This window comes from Ochotona princeps, chromosome 15 (assembly GCF_030435755.1).
Source record: "Ochotona princeps isolate mOchPri1 chromosome 15, mOchPri1.hap1, whole genome shotgun sequence".
Taxonomy (NCBI): domain Eukaryota; kingdom Metazoa; phylum Chordata; class Mammalia; order Lagomorpha; family Ochotonidae; genus Ochotona; species Ochotona princeps.
Window position 1 is genome coordinate 57,591,823 of NC_080846.1, and position 18,015 is coordinate 57,609,837.

The 18,015-nt window shown below is 46.0% G+C and overlaps 1 protein-coding gene and 1 pseudogene across 1 annotated transcript in view; both read left to right on the top strand.

Annotated features, from left to right (window-relative positions):
* The first annotated feature begins 201 nt into the window (after positions 1-201).
* LOC131482014 (striatin-interacting protein 2-like) lies at positions 202-2,644 on the top strand (annotated as a pseudogene).
* A 1,460-nt stretch (positions 2,645-4,104) lies between these two features.
* The window catches only part of LOC131482015 (midasin-like), a 34,850-nt gene continuing 20,939 nt past the window's right edge, over positions 4,105-18,015 (top strand). The window contains 7 exon segments of the mRNA XM_058673157.1: positions 4,105-4,116; positions 10,433-10,548; positions 11,036-11,220; positions 12,372-12,580; positions 12,748-12,870; positions 16,076-16,217; positions 17,328-17,462. Coding sequence (XP_058529140.1) covers positions 4,105-4,116; positions 10,433-10,548; positions 11,036-11,220; positions 12,372-12,580; positions 12,748-12,870; positions 16,076-16,217; positions 17,328-17,462 — 922 coding nt within the window.

An 18,015-nucleotide genomic window follows, 5' to 3' on the forward strand; every position in this document is an offset into this window, starting at 1 on the left:
CCAGCCTCACTTCCCTATTTTGTTATTCCTGGGATCAATTCCCAAAACAACTGCCCAGGATTTGATTCTGTTGATGAGTCTGCTGGACCTAACCCTGGAGATTGCCTCTCTTCTCCCGCACTGATTCTAGGAGGTTCTTGGGGGTCCTGCTCCTCTTCTGTCAGATCATGGGGGAAAGAACGTGATAACCTCATCTCCCCCATGCCTGCGGCACTGTCTGCTCCTTCAGGCACTTTTGGGGAATGTGACTCAGAGGTGGACGTGCTACACTGGTCCAGGTACAACTGCTTCCTGCTGTATCAGATGGGGACCTTCTCAGCCTTCCTGGAGCTACTCCACGTGGAAATCGACAACAGCCAGGCCTGTAGCAGTGCCCTTCGGAAACCAGCCGTGTCCATCGCTGACAGCATGGAGCTCCGGGTGCTGCTGAGTGTCATGTACCTGATGGTGGAAAATATCCACCTGGAGCGAGAGACCGACTCCTACGGCTGGAAGACAGCCCAGCAGACCTTGCAGTGAGCTGAGCTACTCTGTGCATAATGAGGAACCCTTTGCCCTTCTGCTCTTCTCCATGGTCACCAAGTTCTGCAGTGGCTTGGCCCCCCACTTCCCCATCAAGAAGGTCCTGCTTCTGCTTTGGAAGGTGGTCATGTTTACCCTTGGTGGATTTGAGCATCTTCAGTTGCTCAAAGTCCGGAAGCGGGCAGAACTGGGCTTGCCTCCGCTGCCTGAGGACAGTATCCAGGTGGTGAAGAGCATGCGTGCTGCCTCCCCGCCCTCTTACACCCTGGATCTGGGGGAGTCTCAGCTGGCACCGCCCCCCTCCAAACTGCGGGGACACCGCAGTTCTCGAAGGCAACTCCTCACTAAGCAAGACAGCCTGGACATCTACAATGAAAGGGATCTCTTCAAGAATGAAGAGCCAGCCGCGGAGGAGGAAGAGGAGCCTCCCAGGGATGGAGAGCTAGACCTGCTGGAACAGGACCCGCTGGTCCCTCCTCCACCCTTGCAAGCACCTCTCTCTGCTGATCTGGTGGCTTTTCCCAAGGGCCTTCCTTGGGCCCCCAAAGTCAGGCAGAAGGACATGGAGCAGTTCTTGGAGATGAGCAGGAACAAGTTCATCGGCTTCACGCTGGGGCAGGACACGGACACCTTGGTTGGATTGCCTAGACCCATTCACGAGAGTGTGAAGACCCTTAAGCAGCACAAGTATATCTCCATCGTGGATGTGCAGATCAAGAATGAGGAGGAGCTGGAGAAGTGTCCCATGTCTCTGGGGGAAGAAGTGGTTCCAGAGACACCATGTGAAATCCTCTACCAGGGCATGCTGTATAGCCTTCCCCAGTACATGATTGCTCTGCTTAAGATTCTGCTGGCTGCAGCGCCCACCTCCAAGGCTAAGACAGACTCCATCAACATCCTGGCAGACTTCCTGCCTGAAGAGATGCCCATCTCTGTAGTTCAGAGCATGAAGCTGGGCATCGATGTGAACAGGCACGAAGAGATCATTGTCAAGAGCATCTCCGCCCTACTCCTGCTCCTTCTCAAACACTTCAAACTCAACCACATCTACCAGTTTGAATATGTATCGCAACATTTGGTATTTGCCAGCTGTATCCCTTTGATCCTGAAGTTCTTCAATCAAAACATCTTGTCCTACATCACTGCCAAGAACAGCATCACCGTCCTGGACTACCCTGGCTGTACCATCCAGGATTTGCCGCAGCTTACTGCCGAGAGCCTGGAGGCGGGGGACAACAGCCAGTTCTGCTGGAGGAACCTCTTCTCCTGCATCAACCTCCTGCGGCTGCTCAACAAGCTGACCAAGTGGAAGCATTCCCGGACCATGATGCTGGTGGTGTTTAAATCAGCTCCAATCTTGAAACGAGCCCTCAAGGTCAAACAGGCCATGCTGCAACTTTATGTCCTGAAGCTGCTGAAGATACAGACCACGTACCTGGGGCGCCAGTGGAGAAAGAGCAACATGAAAACCATGCCAGCCATTTACCAGAAAGTGCGCCACCGCATGAACGACGACTGGGCTTACGGGAACGACATCGATGCCAGGCCGTGGGACTTCCAGGCAGAGGAATGCACGCTGAGGGCCAACATTGAGGCTTTCAACAGCCGCCGCTACAACAGAACCCGGGACTCGGAGTTCTCAACTGTGGATAACTGCTTGCAGAGCGTGCTGGACAGAGGCTGGATCTGCCTGAAGATTTCCACTATTCGTATGAGCTCTGGCTGGAGAGAGAGGTGTTTTCCCAGCCCATCTGCTGGAGGAGCTGCTCCAGAATCACTGAGCTCTTCCCATCAGCTGTCTGGCAGATGGAGGTCGGCTCAGATCAACGGTGCTTCACAAGCCTGCCCGCTCAGCCTTGGCCTCCTGCTTGGAGACTGCTTGTTCAAGGGGAGTTCTGGCCCAGCCCTGGGACATAGAGGATAGCTCAGGACTAGACTCTGGCAGCTTGTGGACCTAGATAGAGATTGCATGAGGTTGGCATCTAAGTCAAAGCAAATCCATCGCCTTGGCCAGCGGTCAGCCGGTTGCCTGGTTGACCTTGGACGGATCCAGGCCAGGCTCGCTGGAAGGTCCCCTGCCTGTTGCAGTCAGCTCGACCCAGGCCAGCCTTCCCTGGCTCTAAGGGTGAGAAGCTGGCACCCATCACAGGGAAGGACAGGGGGCCAGATGACATCACAGGCAGAACCCTGGGTTCCTAGGAACCATCCAAAGTTTGGTAAAAGCAACTTTGAAATGAAGTGTGCATTTTACATTTTATATGTCAGAGCACCTGCGCCTTCGTGGAGGGTTTGCGGACTTCCTGTTTCCCAGCACCGCATGTTACACGGAAGTATTGCCCAGAATGTTTTCCCCTGTGTTTCCTGTGAAGTTACTTCCTTGTGTTCCTTGTACAGGAAATGGAGAACACTGCCACTTGGAGAGGCCCCGGCCAGTGTGAACTCAGCAGGCCTCTCCTAAGGCTGTTTCTTGGTTTTCCCAAACAACTTCAGTCTGAAAATGGCCACGCACTCTGCAGAAAATTATCCTTTTCATCCGAGGCCTTGTTTGAAATGACAAGTTAACTACAGGGGGTTTATTTATTGAGACGGCATAGCCATTTGTGCTCATGATTGGTTGATTTTTTAATTGAAAAGAACAGCAAGAGCATCCCAGCTTGCTGTTTTCTCCCCTGATGTTGAGTGCCGTCCCCGCCCCAGGTTTTACTGGCAGCGTCTCCACAGGCCGCGGGGCCATCTAGTAGTTCTGCTTCTCCCCGAAGGCTTCGTGTGTCAGCCTCTTTGACTTCTGCAGTGGGCTCACATACTTCCCCCAAGAAGTAGGCTTTTAGAGAAGTTTGTGATTCAGTCAGCTCGTTCTGTTTGTCTTGCATTCCACAACCATCATCTCCATCTGCAAGCTTTTCAACTTTCAATGCTCCCCTCCCAGGGCAGACACCATTGAATCCTTTCCCAGTCAGTCCAGCAACTTATCCCCCTGCCCTTTGGCATCTCTTCAGGAGGCTGTGTCACAAGGAATCATATGAAAATATAATTAGTAAATGTTGGATTTTACCTCTTTGTGTTTTAGGACATCAGGACTTCTGCCTTGACAGAAAGCCCCTGAGGAATGCACGCATGTGATGGATAAGCTTCTTGTAAATGTTCCCAAAGCAGGACAGGAATCCTCATGTAATCAACATGATTTATTGAGCATAGCTTTGTGAATTTCATTAATCCTGGATCATCCTAAAGTGATATGAATATGATTTGCATAGAAAGACAAGTTTTCCAGGAAAGAGATACGCTGATTTTAAAACCACGTAGTGTTCCATTCGTGTCAACAGCAGGTCTCCCTTTAAGCTCTCTGGGCGCAGAAGTACACGCTGAGGTGCATCGCTGCTCACGTGTGTGGCTGATGGCTCACAGGGTCAGGGTGCGCACAGGGTGGGTGGACTGGCAGGCAGGAAGTGAAGCAGCAAGTGCGCTTGAGCTGCAGACCATCACATGGAGTTCCTCCTAGCCTGCTGGGGACTGCTCTCGATGCTGGCTGCCAGCCCACATGCCAGGGAGCCCAGGCGAACCCTCCAATGTGTGAGCCCCTACATGAGGCTGTGGGTAAGTCCACGTTAGCCATCCTGGGAGGGTGTCCGCAGTCACTGCGTGGAGAACATGACACTTGTCCGCAGAGGGTTTTAATTTGTGAATACGTCAGCAACATGTTCACTGATAATGCTGTTATCTCCTGAAGCACTTTAATTAAAAAGGAAAATATCTAGAAAAAAAATTTATTTGCAGGAAGATTCAGGTGAGACCCATGTACTGTATTTGTTTGGGTTTTTGTTTGTTTCTAATCTGTAAGTTCCTTTCCACTAACATCCGTACACTAATTTTTTGCTACATTATCTAAAATGACTAAGAAGGAAGGTTCATTTTGACTTACAGTTTGGAAGTTTGTTGTCTAAGATTGGGTAACCCATTTGTCTGTCATCTGAAGGGGCTTAACAATGTGGAATGAGGGTGATACTGGTGAAATGCGTGTGGATGGATGGATAATTGTTAGCAAGCCACAAGAGCACAGTGACTCAGGATGCCCATTTGGGATACATAACAAGCCCTGCTGTGACAAAGTGCTCCTGAAGGCGTGCTCCTGTGACCTGGCAATCTCCCACTAGACCTGTATCACAGATGCTACCATTAGTCTAAGACCCCATCCCTAATCCATCAGTCACTGACCATTAGCAAGAATTTTGGACTATATATCTACTTGAGTCTAAACCATAACGAAACAGCCCTTTCCTTGAAATTTTTATTTCACGACAACAACAACAAAAACTGGTGATTTGCTCTGCAGTTTCCCACTGTCTGTGTTTTGCCGGTTGAATTCCTGTGGTGTCATTTAGCAGATACACTAACCATTACCTAGAACTACAGGCTGTGTCAACTTCAATGTTGACTGAGAGAGGGCAGCAAGAATATTAAGTGGAGTTGTAGCCCATGGATGTAACATTCTTTTCCCACTTATTGTCAGCAATAACTGTGAAAGTTGAAGCTGTAGGTCTGTGCCCAAATCCTCTAACCATGTGAAGAGTAGTCAAGGCCAGTGGGAGGGGGCGGGGAGGTCATGGTCACTGTGCATCCACAGGGGGAAGATGTGTGGGAATGGAGAAACGTCATCACAGAAGCAAAGCACAAGTATAGGAGTCTATACTCGATGTGGTTCAGTGCTGGGAGAGGAGATGGAAGAGAACCTCTTTTTGCTGAGAATGCCACAGGGAAAGACGAGCTCTTGTCACAAGAGGCTTGGGTTTCAACTGAGGAAGGGGATGGGGAGCAGAAGATGAAAGGATGGACAGATTGCTTTACAGTGGAAACGCTTGCCAGCAAAATCAGCAGAGTGCATGGTGGAGATGAGCTGTAGGCACAGCCCAGCACTGGCACGCAGAGATGAGAAGTAAGGGGAAAGAATGGTGAAGGCAAGAATGTGAGCAGCAGTCATGTTGTTCATTCTTTCTGGACTACTAAGTGTTGATGGGCTAAAACTACCTGCACTGATCGCTAACACAGCATCTCTCTTACACAAGAATTATGCATTGTTTTGATGCTTGTCTTTTTAAAAGATGTATTTATTTTTATTGTAAAGGCAGATATACAGAGAGGAGGAGAGACAGAGAGGAAGATCTTCCTTCTGATGGTTCACTCCCCAAGCAGCCGCAATGGCCTGTGCTGCGCCAATCCGCAGCCAGGAGCCAGGAGCTCTTCTGGGTCTCCCACACAGGTGCAGAGTTCCAAGGCTTTGAGCGATCCTTGACTGCCTTCCCAGGCCACAAGCAGGGAGCCAGATGGGAAGCAGGGCCGCCAGGATTGGAACCAGCAACCATATGGGATCCTGGCGCATGCAAGCCGAGGACCTTAACCACTATGCTGTCACACCGGGCCCTGATACTTGTCTTACAGCTAACAGGACCCAGGCTTAGAGATTTCCAGAGGCCATACCGTATGTGGATACATCATAGCTCAAGCTTGCAGTCAGTGCTCTGACACAGTCAGTGCCTTCATGTGCTCCTTGATGTTGTTGCTTCGAAGTCTTCACGGTCATCATTTTGCTGTTGCAGGAAGTATAAATCATCAAAATATTTCAGATTATTTATGGTATTAAAAGCACTTTTTTGAGAAATGATTAAGTTATTTGAAAGTGTTAGAGGGAGAGCTGGAGAGCTGGATAGGAAGGGGGCTGCTGGGATTAGAACCAGTGCCCATATGATGGATGATTTTTATTTCATTACCATGTCAGGAGATTCTTGACACTTCCTGAGACTTCCATTTTAGCTACTCTCTTGTCTGGTTTAGCGTATAGGTTCTGGACTACTTTGATGGTGCTTAACCTTTGCTGTTATTCTATTCTGTTTTGTTTTTCTCATGCTGGTAGTCTTCTGGGAGCAGAATCCACTTACTTGATTTGCCTGCCTGTCCTTGGGTGACTTTCTGGATCTCCAGGTCTGGTTATCTTCTCAGTGGGAAATTGTGGAGACGTGTGCTTTGTTGATGCTGCTTCAATGTGCAGTTTTAGAGTGGAGTCTAGGGCATCTCAGGACATTCCCATTTCTCCTTTTGCAAGTTAATGGGACCGTCCACCAATGCCTCGTTATAGATTAGGATATGGAATGTCCTATGACTTCCCTGCTGGTGCCTAGTGAGTGTAACGGATGTAACGACAGCCTAGGGTGTCTGTTGGGAGAATGGGGCTGCCTGCAGGTGGCTCTAGTTGTGATGCAATGCTTGGAGCTGCCCACTGGCTCTTTGTTCAACTTTTTCTCCCCCTAGTCTTTTAGTGATATGAGGATTTGTAAAACATTTCTTTCCCCCAAGGTGCATGTTCTTTACACATAGATTGGTGATACGTAAGGTGGAAAGAAAGATCAAAAATCATCATGCAGTCGTGCTTCAAGTCTTCCACCCAACTATATTTTACCACTTCCTGAAATGTTAGGTGAATTTACATTGCCGAGCAAGGCTTCACTGTGTGATGTTCAATGAAAACTGTGGCCATGGCACCAGCTTCACTGGGAATTGAGCTGGCAAGGAAACAAGAGAAAAGAGACCAGGTTCAAGTCTGTCTACTAATCACAGGGTGAAGGCAGGGGGTCGCTCCAGGGAAGGGTGGTTAGGGCTCAGCTTAAACTAATTTATCCTGTGATCTGGGAGACAGAGGATGCAAGGACACGAGCTGGCAGCACAGGCAGTGGCCAGCAGCACAGGCAGAGGCTTTGATTGCTGCGCCTCAATGCCAGCCCCAGCCTGATTTTTTTTTAAAGATTTATTTATTTTATCACGAAGTCAGATATACAGAGAAGAGGAGAGACAGAGAGGAAGATCTTCCATCCGATGTTTCACTCCCCAAGTGAGCCGCAACGGGCCAGTGCTGTGCCAATCCGATGCCGGGAACCAGGAACCTCCTCTGGGTCTCCCACGTGGGTGCAGTGTCCAAATGCATTGGGCCGTCCTTGACTGCTTTCCCAGGCCACAAGCAGGGACCTGGATGGGAAGTGGAGCTGCCGGGGTTAGTACCGGCGCCCATATGGGATCCCAGCGCGTTCAAGGTGAGGACTTTAGCTGCTAGGCTATGCCGCTGGGCCCCAAGCCTGATTTTTTTTTAAATAAAACTTTTAGCTTAGAATATTTTAGAAAGGTCATGGAGTCAGAGTTCCCACATCCATCAAACCCCATTCCTCTTATTCTCGGCTTCAGTTTCTCAGAATTAATGCAGCAGGACTGATACGTTACTGTTAACCAGAGTCCACACTGAGTTCACTTGCCTTAGCTTTGCCATAGTCCCCCTTCTGTGCCCCATGATCATCTCCAGCATACCACAGGGCCTCCTTAGGCCACTTTTCCCTGTGGCCTTTCCTCAGACTTGCTTGCTTTTCTTCTCTTTTTTTTTTTTTTTTTGGATTTTATGCTTTTATTTTTATTTTTCATTTCTTCAAAGGAGTTTTCTCATACTAAATTCTTCACTGACTCATAGGTGATACAGTAGTATCATTTTCTTCAAGAAAGTTCTTGATTTTCATTTCTTCAGTGACACATTAGTCATACAGTAGCATGTTATTTAAATTCATGGCATTGTAAATATCTATCTTTCTTCCCAGTGTTGATTTTGTTTTTTTAATGATTTTTTAATTGATTACATTGCATTATGTGACACAGTTTTATAGGCACTGGGATTCCCCCCCGCTCCTCCCCCCGCCATGGTGGGTTCCTCCACCTTGTTGCATTACCACAGTTCAAATTCAGTTGAGATTCTTTCATTGCAAGTATCTACCAAGCATGAAGTCCAGCATCTTAATGTCCAGATAAGTTCAACGGTTTCTTGGGGAGACCATCTCTGGTCCGAAGGTAGAGCTGGCAGAGTATCATCCCGATCAATTAAAAGCCCCGATGCTACATCAGTAATAGTTTATAACATTATGGAATTAGTTGACATGGTATTGAGTAACCAATATGTTAAAAGAGAAAAAAAAAAGAATGCAAGTTCTGAACCACATCCTGTGACTTCTACATTGACATTTCAATTATTAGTTTATATACAACTGGGTTCTATACACCTTAAAATGGCTATAGATTACCATTCAGCAGTCTCATGTCTGTTTTAATTTTAGTATGTAGCAGTTCATAGCGTTGAAGCATGATTTTGCTGAACCTGGCTGTTTTTTGGGTAGTCTAACTCTATAACTCTAACAAGACATATGTCAGCAGTTTAGGTGAACAGTTTTAGGAGGGTTGTGCAGAGAAATCTTCAATACCCCAGTGAGGAGTAGCTAATCTTTGTGTCCCACCCGGTGAGGTATAATTGCATCCCCCGCTAACCGTTTCCTGTCTGTTTCTAAGCTTTCCTTGTTGTTCTCTATCTATTCTAGTTTTTTTTTTTTGTTTGCTTGCTTGTTTGTTTGTTTGTTTTGAGGGGTTTCTGGAGAGATCCTGATGGTCATTACAAGAGAGAGTGGGGACCCAAAGTCAGAACCAGGCAAGGATCAGAGAAAGCTCCTCTCCCTAGTCCCGAAGGAAGTTTAGTGTTCCTCTGTTTCTGCGGACTGCTCAGTGCTTGTGGTTGTCGTTCCGATGACCTTGGATCCTGCATGGCAGGATTTGGGCTTTTTCCATCCTATGTGGTAGATCCGAATGGGGGTGATTGACCTCAGAGTTCTTTGCCTCCGAAGGCACTCCATTTCCCCGTGGTCTCCTTGGCAATTGGGATGTAGTCCTCAGTGCTGGTACTGATAGTCCTTGGAGAGGAACTGGGTGTCTCCAGGGTTGGGATATTTCCCTCTTCTTGTCTGCCTGCTGCACTCTGGGGTCCCCCCTTGCTCTATGTATATGACCTACTGTTAAGAGGTTGTTAGGATTGCTCCTGATTCCCCCCATATGCCTTTGTAGTTTTGCTGTTGTCTAATGCTGATTTGAGTCTGTTGTCTATGAGTTACCATACTTGCCTGCTTTTCAGTGACTAATAATTTTGAACAATACCGGTTACCAGATTTCAAACCCATCACTGAACCTGTTATTTCCTTCCTAACTACTTCATGAGACTGACTGCACATGCTCATCCTCATGAGTCCCATTAGACACAGGTGGAGGATGAGACCTGCGTCTTGAAATGTGGTGGGAGCCCAGAGTAAATCCCCAATAAGGTGACCATGCCCAGAATTCCTTCCTTTAGGAAGTCTGAGGCAAAATAAGTAAAGATAATGTCTGAAAAGTGATTTTCTTCCTGAGAGTCCAAACTCAGAGAAGATGAGAATCATAATTAAAATGCTGTTTAGAATTATAAACTTAAAAAAAGAACTTATTTGAAGGACTGGGAGGGAGAGAAATGGAGGCGGGTGGGGGGGCTTCCATCTGTTGGTGCACTCCCCCGATGGTTGCTACAGCTGGAGCTGGGCCAGGCTGAAGCCAGGAGCCAGAAACTGCATCTGGGTTGCACACTTCAGTGTGCCACGGACTCAAGGAACTTGAATAACCACCCACTGTTTCAGGGTGCATTAGCAGGGACCTGTATGGGGAAGCTAAATAGCCATTACATGATTAACTCCTCAGGTGAGCACAACGGCCGGTGCTGTGCTGATCCTGAGCCTGGAGCCAGGAACTTCCACCAGGTCTCCTACACAGGTGCAGGATCCCAAAGCACTGGGTCATCCTCGCCTGCTTTCCCAGGCCACAGGCAGGGAGCTGGATGGGAAGTGGAGCTGCCGGGATTAGAACCGGCGCCCATATGGGATCCCAGCACGTTCAAGGTGAGTACTTTGGCCGCTAGGCCATGCCTCTGGACCCTCTTGGTTCTTAAAGAATGGCAAAGTTGTCATGGAAGTATAGTTATTTCTCTAACTCTTGTGTCTTTCAGCCTATTCCAGAGCCAAAAGGAGGTTAGCTTATTCAGGTAGAAGGCTACTGGATTTCAGTGGGAGACAAGGAGCCTACAATTGATGAATCTTACGTTCTGACGTCTTCCGTGAAGCTAAACCTGAGAGATATCGTCCGAGTGGTGTCTGCAGGGTGTGTGGGCCTTTTCTTCTAAGTTTTGAAGTTTCTAAAAGCATAGTCATTGATAGCATGCTAAATTGACCTTCCTTAGGTTTCAGAGAACTTTGCTGTGAAGGTTGATTTTCCAGAGTTTACCAATGCTTTGCTGTGCAGTTTTTTTTTTTTTAGAGATTTATTCATTTTTTTATTACAGCCAGATATACAGAGGAGGAGAGACAGAGAGGAAGATCTTCCGTCCGATGGTTCACTCCCCAAGTGACCGCAACGGGCCGGTGCGCGCCGATCCGATGCCGGGAACCTGGAACCTCTTCCGGGTCTCCCACGCGGGTGCAGGGTCCCAATGCATTGGGCCATTGCTGTGCAGTTTTGCATATGAACTTGTTAGTGTATAGGTCTGCGTAAATACTCTTTTGTGACAATGCTAAATGATGTCATTTCTTTTTTTCACATTATTGAAAATGTGCATTTTTAAAATTGCTTCCTTGCCTAATCTTTGCAGAATCTATCCTGTACTAATCCAGGGAGAGACATCTGTCGGTAAAACAAGCCTGGTCTGTCGGTAAAACAAGCCTGCAGCTACTGGCAACCACTATGTGCAGATTAACAACCACGAACACATGGATATTCAGGAACACATAGGCTGTTACACATCCGGCTCTTCCAGGAAGCTTGTCTTTAAGGAAGGTATGCTGATAACCCAGTCTGCGGCTGTAAGTGTTCTTTCTCTAGGACCTTTTCCTTAAGTAAGCAGTCTTCTTCATCCTTTTTAGTCGAGGCACACTTCCCTCTGCCGTAACAACTGCTTTTCTTTATCCCTGGCTTACACCTAGCTAATGAGTGCTTTTTAGGGGTTTGACAGTGATCATGCTATCAGTGTACAGGGTGAGGGCTAACTTTCAAAGACAACAGCCAAACTTCTGCCTCATTTGCTATAGAGTTAAGAATGGGGTGAGTATTAGACAAAGAGAGTTTGGGAATAGATAAAAAGGATTTGGTGCTCTGGTGTTGCTGGTAAAGCTGTTTTCTGTGGTGCTAGCATAGCATCCGGCAATGGTTTGAGTCTTAATTCTTCCACCTCAGATCCAGTTTCCTGGTAATGTGCCTGAAAAAGTAACGGAAGATGGCTCAAATTTTTGGTCCCCTGCTATTTATGTGGAAGACCAAATGAGGATCTAGCTGTTGTCTTTTTTTTTCTGGCCAACCCTAGCTGCTTTGGTTTTTAGGGAGTGAAGCAGTGGAGACAAACCTTTGTCTCCCTTTAACTTTGCCTTTCAAATATTTAAAATAAACCCTAAAAAAAAGAAAATATAGTTTAAATGAAATTAGCCTGCCCCAAGGGAAAATGAAATTGGAAATGAGGCACCTGTGTGTCTTGGTTTTTCCTCTTTGAGGATGTAATGGGAATTTGTTTATTTTTTAAAAATTATACAGAGAAGAGAGGGAAACAGAGAGAGAGAGAGAGAGAGAGGTTATCTTCATTCACTGGTTCACTTTTCAAGTGAATGGTCAAATCCAGGAGGAGCCATGGACTTCTTCGAGGTTTCCCACATGTGTGTTAATAACCCAAGGACTTGATCCATCATCTGTTCATTTTACCAGACCATTAGCAGGGAGCTGGATTTGAAGTGGAATGCCACGATAGACACTGATGACCCTATGGGATGCCGGTGCTGTAAACAGTAGCATATGTGGTGTGCAGTGTGACAGACCGTTTCAGGGCAAGACCAACCACTTTGAAATTCAGTAGTAATCTATAATTTTGTAATTTGTTCTTAGTACATTTTGTAATTTTGGGGTAATTTATACACTAATTCTCGATGTTCATTTCCTACTAGGTGGTCTTATTGATGCTATGAGACGGGGCTACTGGATTATTTTAGAGGAATTAAATTTGGCGCCTACTGATGTGCTGGAGGCACTAAATAGACTGCTGGATGATAACCGGGAATTGCTAATAACAGAAACACAAGAAGTTGTCAGAGCACATCCTCAGTTCATGCTTTTTGCCACTCAGAAGCCCCCAGGACTTTATGGGGGCAGAAAGGCATGTGATGCTTGTTCTTTACCTCCCATTCAGTGTCATGTAGAATGAGAAATCCCTTTTGCGTGGAGTGAGCCCTTTTTGCCTCTGTGTGGTGTCCAGCAGAGCCTCCATTTTGGAAATTGGGTAAACAAGCACTATTTACCACATCCTTTCTATGTGTTTCCTAGGTGCTTTCTAGAGCCTTTAGGAATTGGTTTATGGAACTATACTTTGATGAAATCTGGCACAAGCGCTGTAGTTGGCCGCCCTCCTGTTGCATCAGATTGGTTAAAGTCATGCTGGATCTCCAGGTATTCTCTTTTCACTGAATTTAGCTGTGGATGGAAACTGCTGGTTGGTTTTGGTAGCCAAAATCTGGCATCTTCTATAAGTAGAAACAAGAGCCTTAATCATTTATTAATTGTTACAGAGTAATAATTTAAAGGTTTTTCTATGTGTTTGAAAAACAGTTGACAGGGATTTGACTGCAGCACCCAACCAGCACACGTGAGATCCAGGAAGGGAGGGGCAGAACTGGCAAGGGGATTAAGGGGCTGGTCCCCTCGCCGGACAGCTACTCCCACTGGAGAGCATGGGCTGGGATAGAGACAGACCAGACTAAGCAAGGCTACAACACCTGTGCGCTGCATGTGGCCTAGATCAGGGAAAAGCCAGGCTGGGCTGATTATTCCTGTGGATGCAAGCATAAATTAGAGTGGGTGAGGGATGATTGGGCATAGCCGCAGCATCAGCTGGCAGTAGCTGGCATTGGGGACTAATTCTGTCAAGTCAAATCACAAAACCAGCTACAGAGTGCATAAACCGGGACTGAGAGAGACCTGGGAGGGAAAAAGTGGGTTCCCCCTTATTGGGTCACTATTCCCGTGAGAGGGCATGAAAACCAGGGACGGGGGCTGGGATGGCTAGATAGAGAGGCACTCAACAATATCCGTGAGGGCTGGATGGTTGAGTTGGTTAGATAGAACTAAGCTTTAATATCCATTGACAAGAACAAGAGCCAAATGGGATGAGGGACAGACTGGTCTTCTGCTACACATACTGGCAAATCAGGGTAGGGGGCGGGCCTGGTGGGGTTTTTGTGGGTCACCCCGACTAGGCTGCAGCTCCCACTGGTTGATGTGAGGGCCGAACCAGACTGGACTGCAATAACCATTGATTCCAGTGCAACTTGGGAATGAAAACAGAACCAACCCAGCAATTGCAACCACCAGCTGATCGGGGTGATGGACTGTGCCGGGCCTTGTGCTTGCTAGAACATACAAGAATCAGGTCTGGGAATACCTCACGGTTTCTTTGGAGATCTCCCCAATCGAACTGCTGGACTCAGAACTCTAACCAAGAAAAGACAGAAGACAGAACAGATCAATCATTCATCTCAGCTATATGTTGGCAGCGAAATACTGGGGCAAACGGAGACTTTATGATGGACCATATCAATCAGTGGACAACCTCATCGAGCGAAACTGGCAGCGATTCATAACTGGAGAACTAATAAAACCATTTGAGCAAGGATCTCAGAGCATGTCCCACACCCGGGACTTGGGGTGGGTGGGAAACTGGGTGGGGCTTCTCCGTCAATATCCCCCTTTACCTCAGATACATGATGGAAACAACATGGACATAATACTATTACCCACTTCCCTATACCCTCTGAACCTTTTTTTTTTTTTTTACCATAATTAACTATATAAAGATTGTCAACAACAATACAATAAAATAGATTAAAAAAAAAAGAAGAAGAAAAACAGTTGACAGAAGGAGAGTGATGTTCTTTGATTGGTTTACACTTCTGAAGACTGTAGCAACCAGGCCTGGGCCAGGCCAAATGCAGATAGACACCTAGAGCTCCATTCACATCTCATGTGTTTCTGTTGCCTTGCTAGGAGCACTAGCACGAAGCTACATTGAAAGCTGAGAAACCGGATCTCTAAGCAGTGTTCACATAGGATGCCAGCAGAGCAGCAGTGTCCCAGGCAGCAGTTTGACTTGCTACACCACACTGCTGGCCCTGGATCTTGTTTTTTCAATTCAACTATTGATTTATTCAAGATTTAACCATGTTTCTTTCCTTCCTACCTCCTATCCCTTCGTTTTAAAAGACTGGTAAATCTGAGAGAAACACCTTTTTTATGCTGATTCACTCCCCAGATAGCCTCAGTGGCCCTGAATTGGCCAGGTTGGTGTCAGGAGCCAGGAGTTTTCTCCTGGTCTCCCATATAAACAGACAGAGGCTCAAGCACTTGAGTCATCTTTCACAGTCTTCCCAGGCTATTTTCAGGTGGTTAAATAGAGCAGGACATGAGCTGGTATCTGTAAGGGATGTCTGCATTGCAGGGCGACATCTTCATGACCTGTGCCACAACTCTAGCCCCTGGAAATTTTTGTAGAAGTTTTTTTTTTTTAATATTTATTTATTTTAAAGATTTGTTTTTATTGGAAAGGCAGATATACAGAGAGGAGTAGAGATAGAGAGGAAGATCTTCTGTCCAATGATTCACTCGCCAAGTGGCTACAATGGCTGGAGCTACGCTGATCACAAGCCAGCCAGGAGCCAGAAGCTTCTTCTGGGTCCTCCACTTGGATGCAGGGTCTGAAGGCTTTGGGCTGTCCTTGACTGCTTTCCCGGGCCAGAAGCAGGGAACTGGATGGGAAACGGGGTGGCCAGGATATGTGCTAGGTCCACCTAGCACACCTAGGTCCACCTCTGTAACTTTTAGTTAATGATGGAATTTGGCATAGGTAAACTACAGTTTTTGTTTTTCAGATATTTGAAATATTATGTCCATAATAGGCCACTCAGATATGCATAAAGATACCCATTATATGCCTCTCTGCCATGTCAACTGCAAAGCTAGAGTTGGTTTTTAGAATACATTGTAGCTTGTAGATGTAGAATTGTTCCATAGCAGGCGCTTAGTGATGATGCTTCATGTGTGCACATCAGCTGTGACTCCATTCCTGTGTCTAGCTTCTGGACAGTGCACACCCGGGAAGCATCAGATGTTGGCTCAGGTACTTGGATCATTGCCATCTGTGTTGAAAATGCGAACTGAGTTACTTGTTCATGGTTTCATGATAGTCCAGCACTAGATGTTGTTTGATTTGCCGCATTGCAAAGCCCACCCCTAAAAAAGTATTTCTTACGGTAATTAAAGCATTTTCATACTGCTGTTTCAAAAGCTAACGATAATTAACACTATTATGATATCATGCTGTGGGCATAATCTTTCTCTGTATTTTGGTTAACTTTTATTGCAATTTATAATATTGTTAAAAAGGCATATGAGATAGAATTGTGTATTTATATTGTAATACATGAATTTCAACTTTTTTCTTTCATTAATTATATTTTATGTAGGTTAAAGAAATAATCATTGGAATGAGAGTATGTCAATCAAAAATTTAATTTGTTAAGGATTTTTATTTCAGTTGAATTGCATACCTCTGACAGTACTGTTAACCAGGCCCTGTTCCTTTGTTTGGTATCATGAACAGTCATATCGCAGGAGTTCTTCTGTGTTTGCTGGAAAGCAGGGCTTCATCACTCTGAGAGATCTGTTGTGCTGGGATGAATGCTACTGGCTGGCTGAGCAGACGGACAAGGAATATGATTGGCTGCAGCATTTAGCCAATGATGGTATGTTTCTGACCAGATACCCTTACCCTCTGAAATTATGACTGGTGTTGAGCATTTTGTTAAAATGGATGTCATCCTGTGTTGCGGCTGATACATACTGTTTACTTGGTATATTCCACAAACAGATCTTGTCTCCGTTCAGGCCTGATTTAGTTGGGAATTCCATTTCTGCAGTCCTGAGTTTAGTGAGGGCTCGCTGCTAAGGTTTGTTCTTTGCTTCTGATCGCTGTTTGTGTAGTCAGGATATGGGTATAACCCCGTGGGAGTTGAGATGTATGGGTGGGTACAGCTTACTAAGATTTTATTTGCAGTATGAGGAGCACACAGAAAGCACTGACTTCAGTTTAATATATTGTTTTGATCCATGAAAAATCTTTTTATTTTATTATTTGTGGCAAAATAGGTAACATTTTGAAATCTTCCCATTTGAAAGTACTGCATGAGTCATGAATGAGGTAGTTAATAATTAAGGAGAGCAAATTAAATTAGCCTGTGATAAGAATATTTTACCTGTTTTTATCTGGTAAAGAATGGGAAGAATGTGCTATTATTAGAAAGTATTTTTGTTTACATAGTATATAGAATAAAATGTTTTTGCACATGCATGTTTGTGTACATCATTATTTCTACTTTTGTGAAAATGTAAAATATTTCTGGTGTCCAAGAAATTTCCACCAAATCTCTTAGCAGAAATCACTACTCTGACTTCATCTAACTGAGGCCCTGGTGTATTTTCTCTTTTGAGTCTGAGTTTTCCATCCATCCTGATGTGAATTTTAGTCATGCTGTCAGGGCATATGAGGAGCCATTCATAATTTTTTATTGCCTTATGTCAACTCCCAGTTTGTTTTTTCTGTTCTCTCATTGAGACCTTGGAATCAATTCTGAATTGTTGCTCTGAGCAGTCCTGACTGTGTCTTGGTGCACACCTGCTCATTTGTGGTACTGCTGGGCACAAAGCATATACATTCTTTGTTGTGATGGTGGTCCTTCTAGATCTCCCCAGTTTCTGTTCTAGCTGTGGTAGCAGCAGTAGAGAGCTGCTGTCCATTGTCTCAGCATTTCCTTAGTGTTTCCACCAGGAGCTTGATGATTTCTGTTCTTTTCTAGGCCTTATGCTTCTGGCAGGTCAAGTCAGGAAGCAGGAAGAGATTGATGTGATTCAACGAGTCCTTGAGAAACATTTCAAGGAAAAACTATGTCCCAAGTCACTTTTCTCCAAAGGAAATGTGCTGAAATTACTGGGTGAGTAGGTCTAAAAGCTAAGAGGAATATGAATGGAGTTTTTTTAAAAAGATTTATTTATTTTATTTTATTCTCCTTACAGAGAGAAGGAGAAACAGAGAGGAAGATCTTCCACCTGATGATTTACTCCCCAAGTGAGCTGCAATGGCTGGTGCTGTGCCTATCCGAAGCCGGGAACCAGGAACCTCTTCCAGGTCTCCCACACAGGTGCAGGATCCCAATGCATTGGGCCATCCTCGACTGCTTTCCCAGGCCATAAGCAGGGAGCTGGATGGGAAGTGGAGCTGCTGGGATTAGAACTGGTGCCCATATGGGATCCCGGGGCGTTCAAAGTCAGGACTTTAGCCACTAGGCCACGCCTCCGGGCCCGGAATGGAGTTTTAAAATACATATTCTGGGACTCGGCACGCTAGTGTATTGGTTGAGTTCCTCACGTTGCATGCTCCAGGATCCCATATGGTCACCGGTTCTAATCCTGGCGGCCCTGCTTCCCATCTTTGTGGCCTGGGAAAGCAGTTGAGGATGGCCCAAAGCCTTGGGACCCTGCACCCAC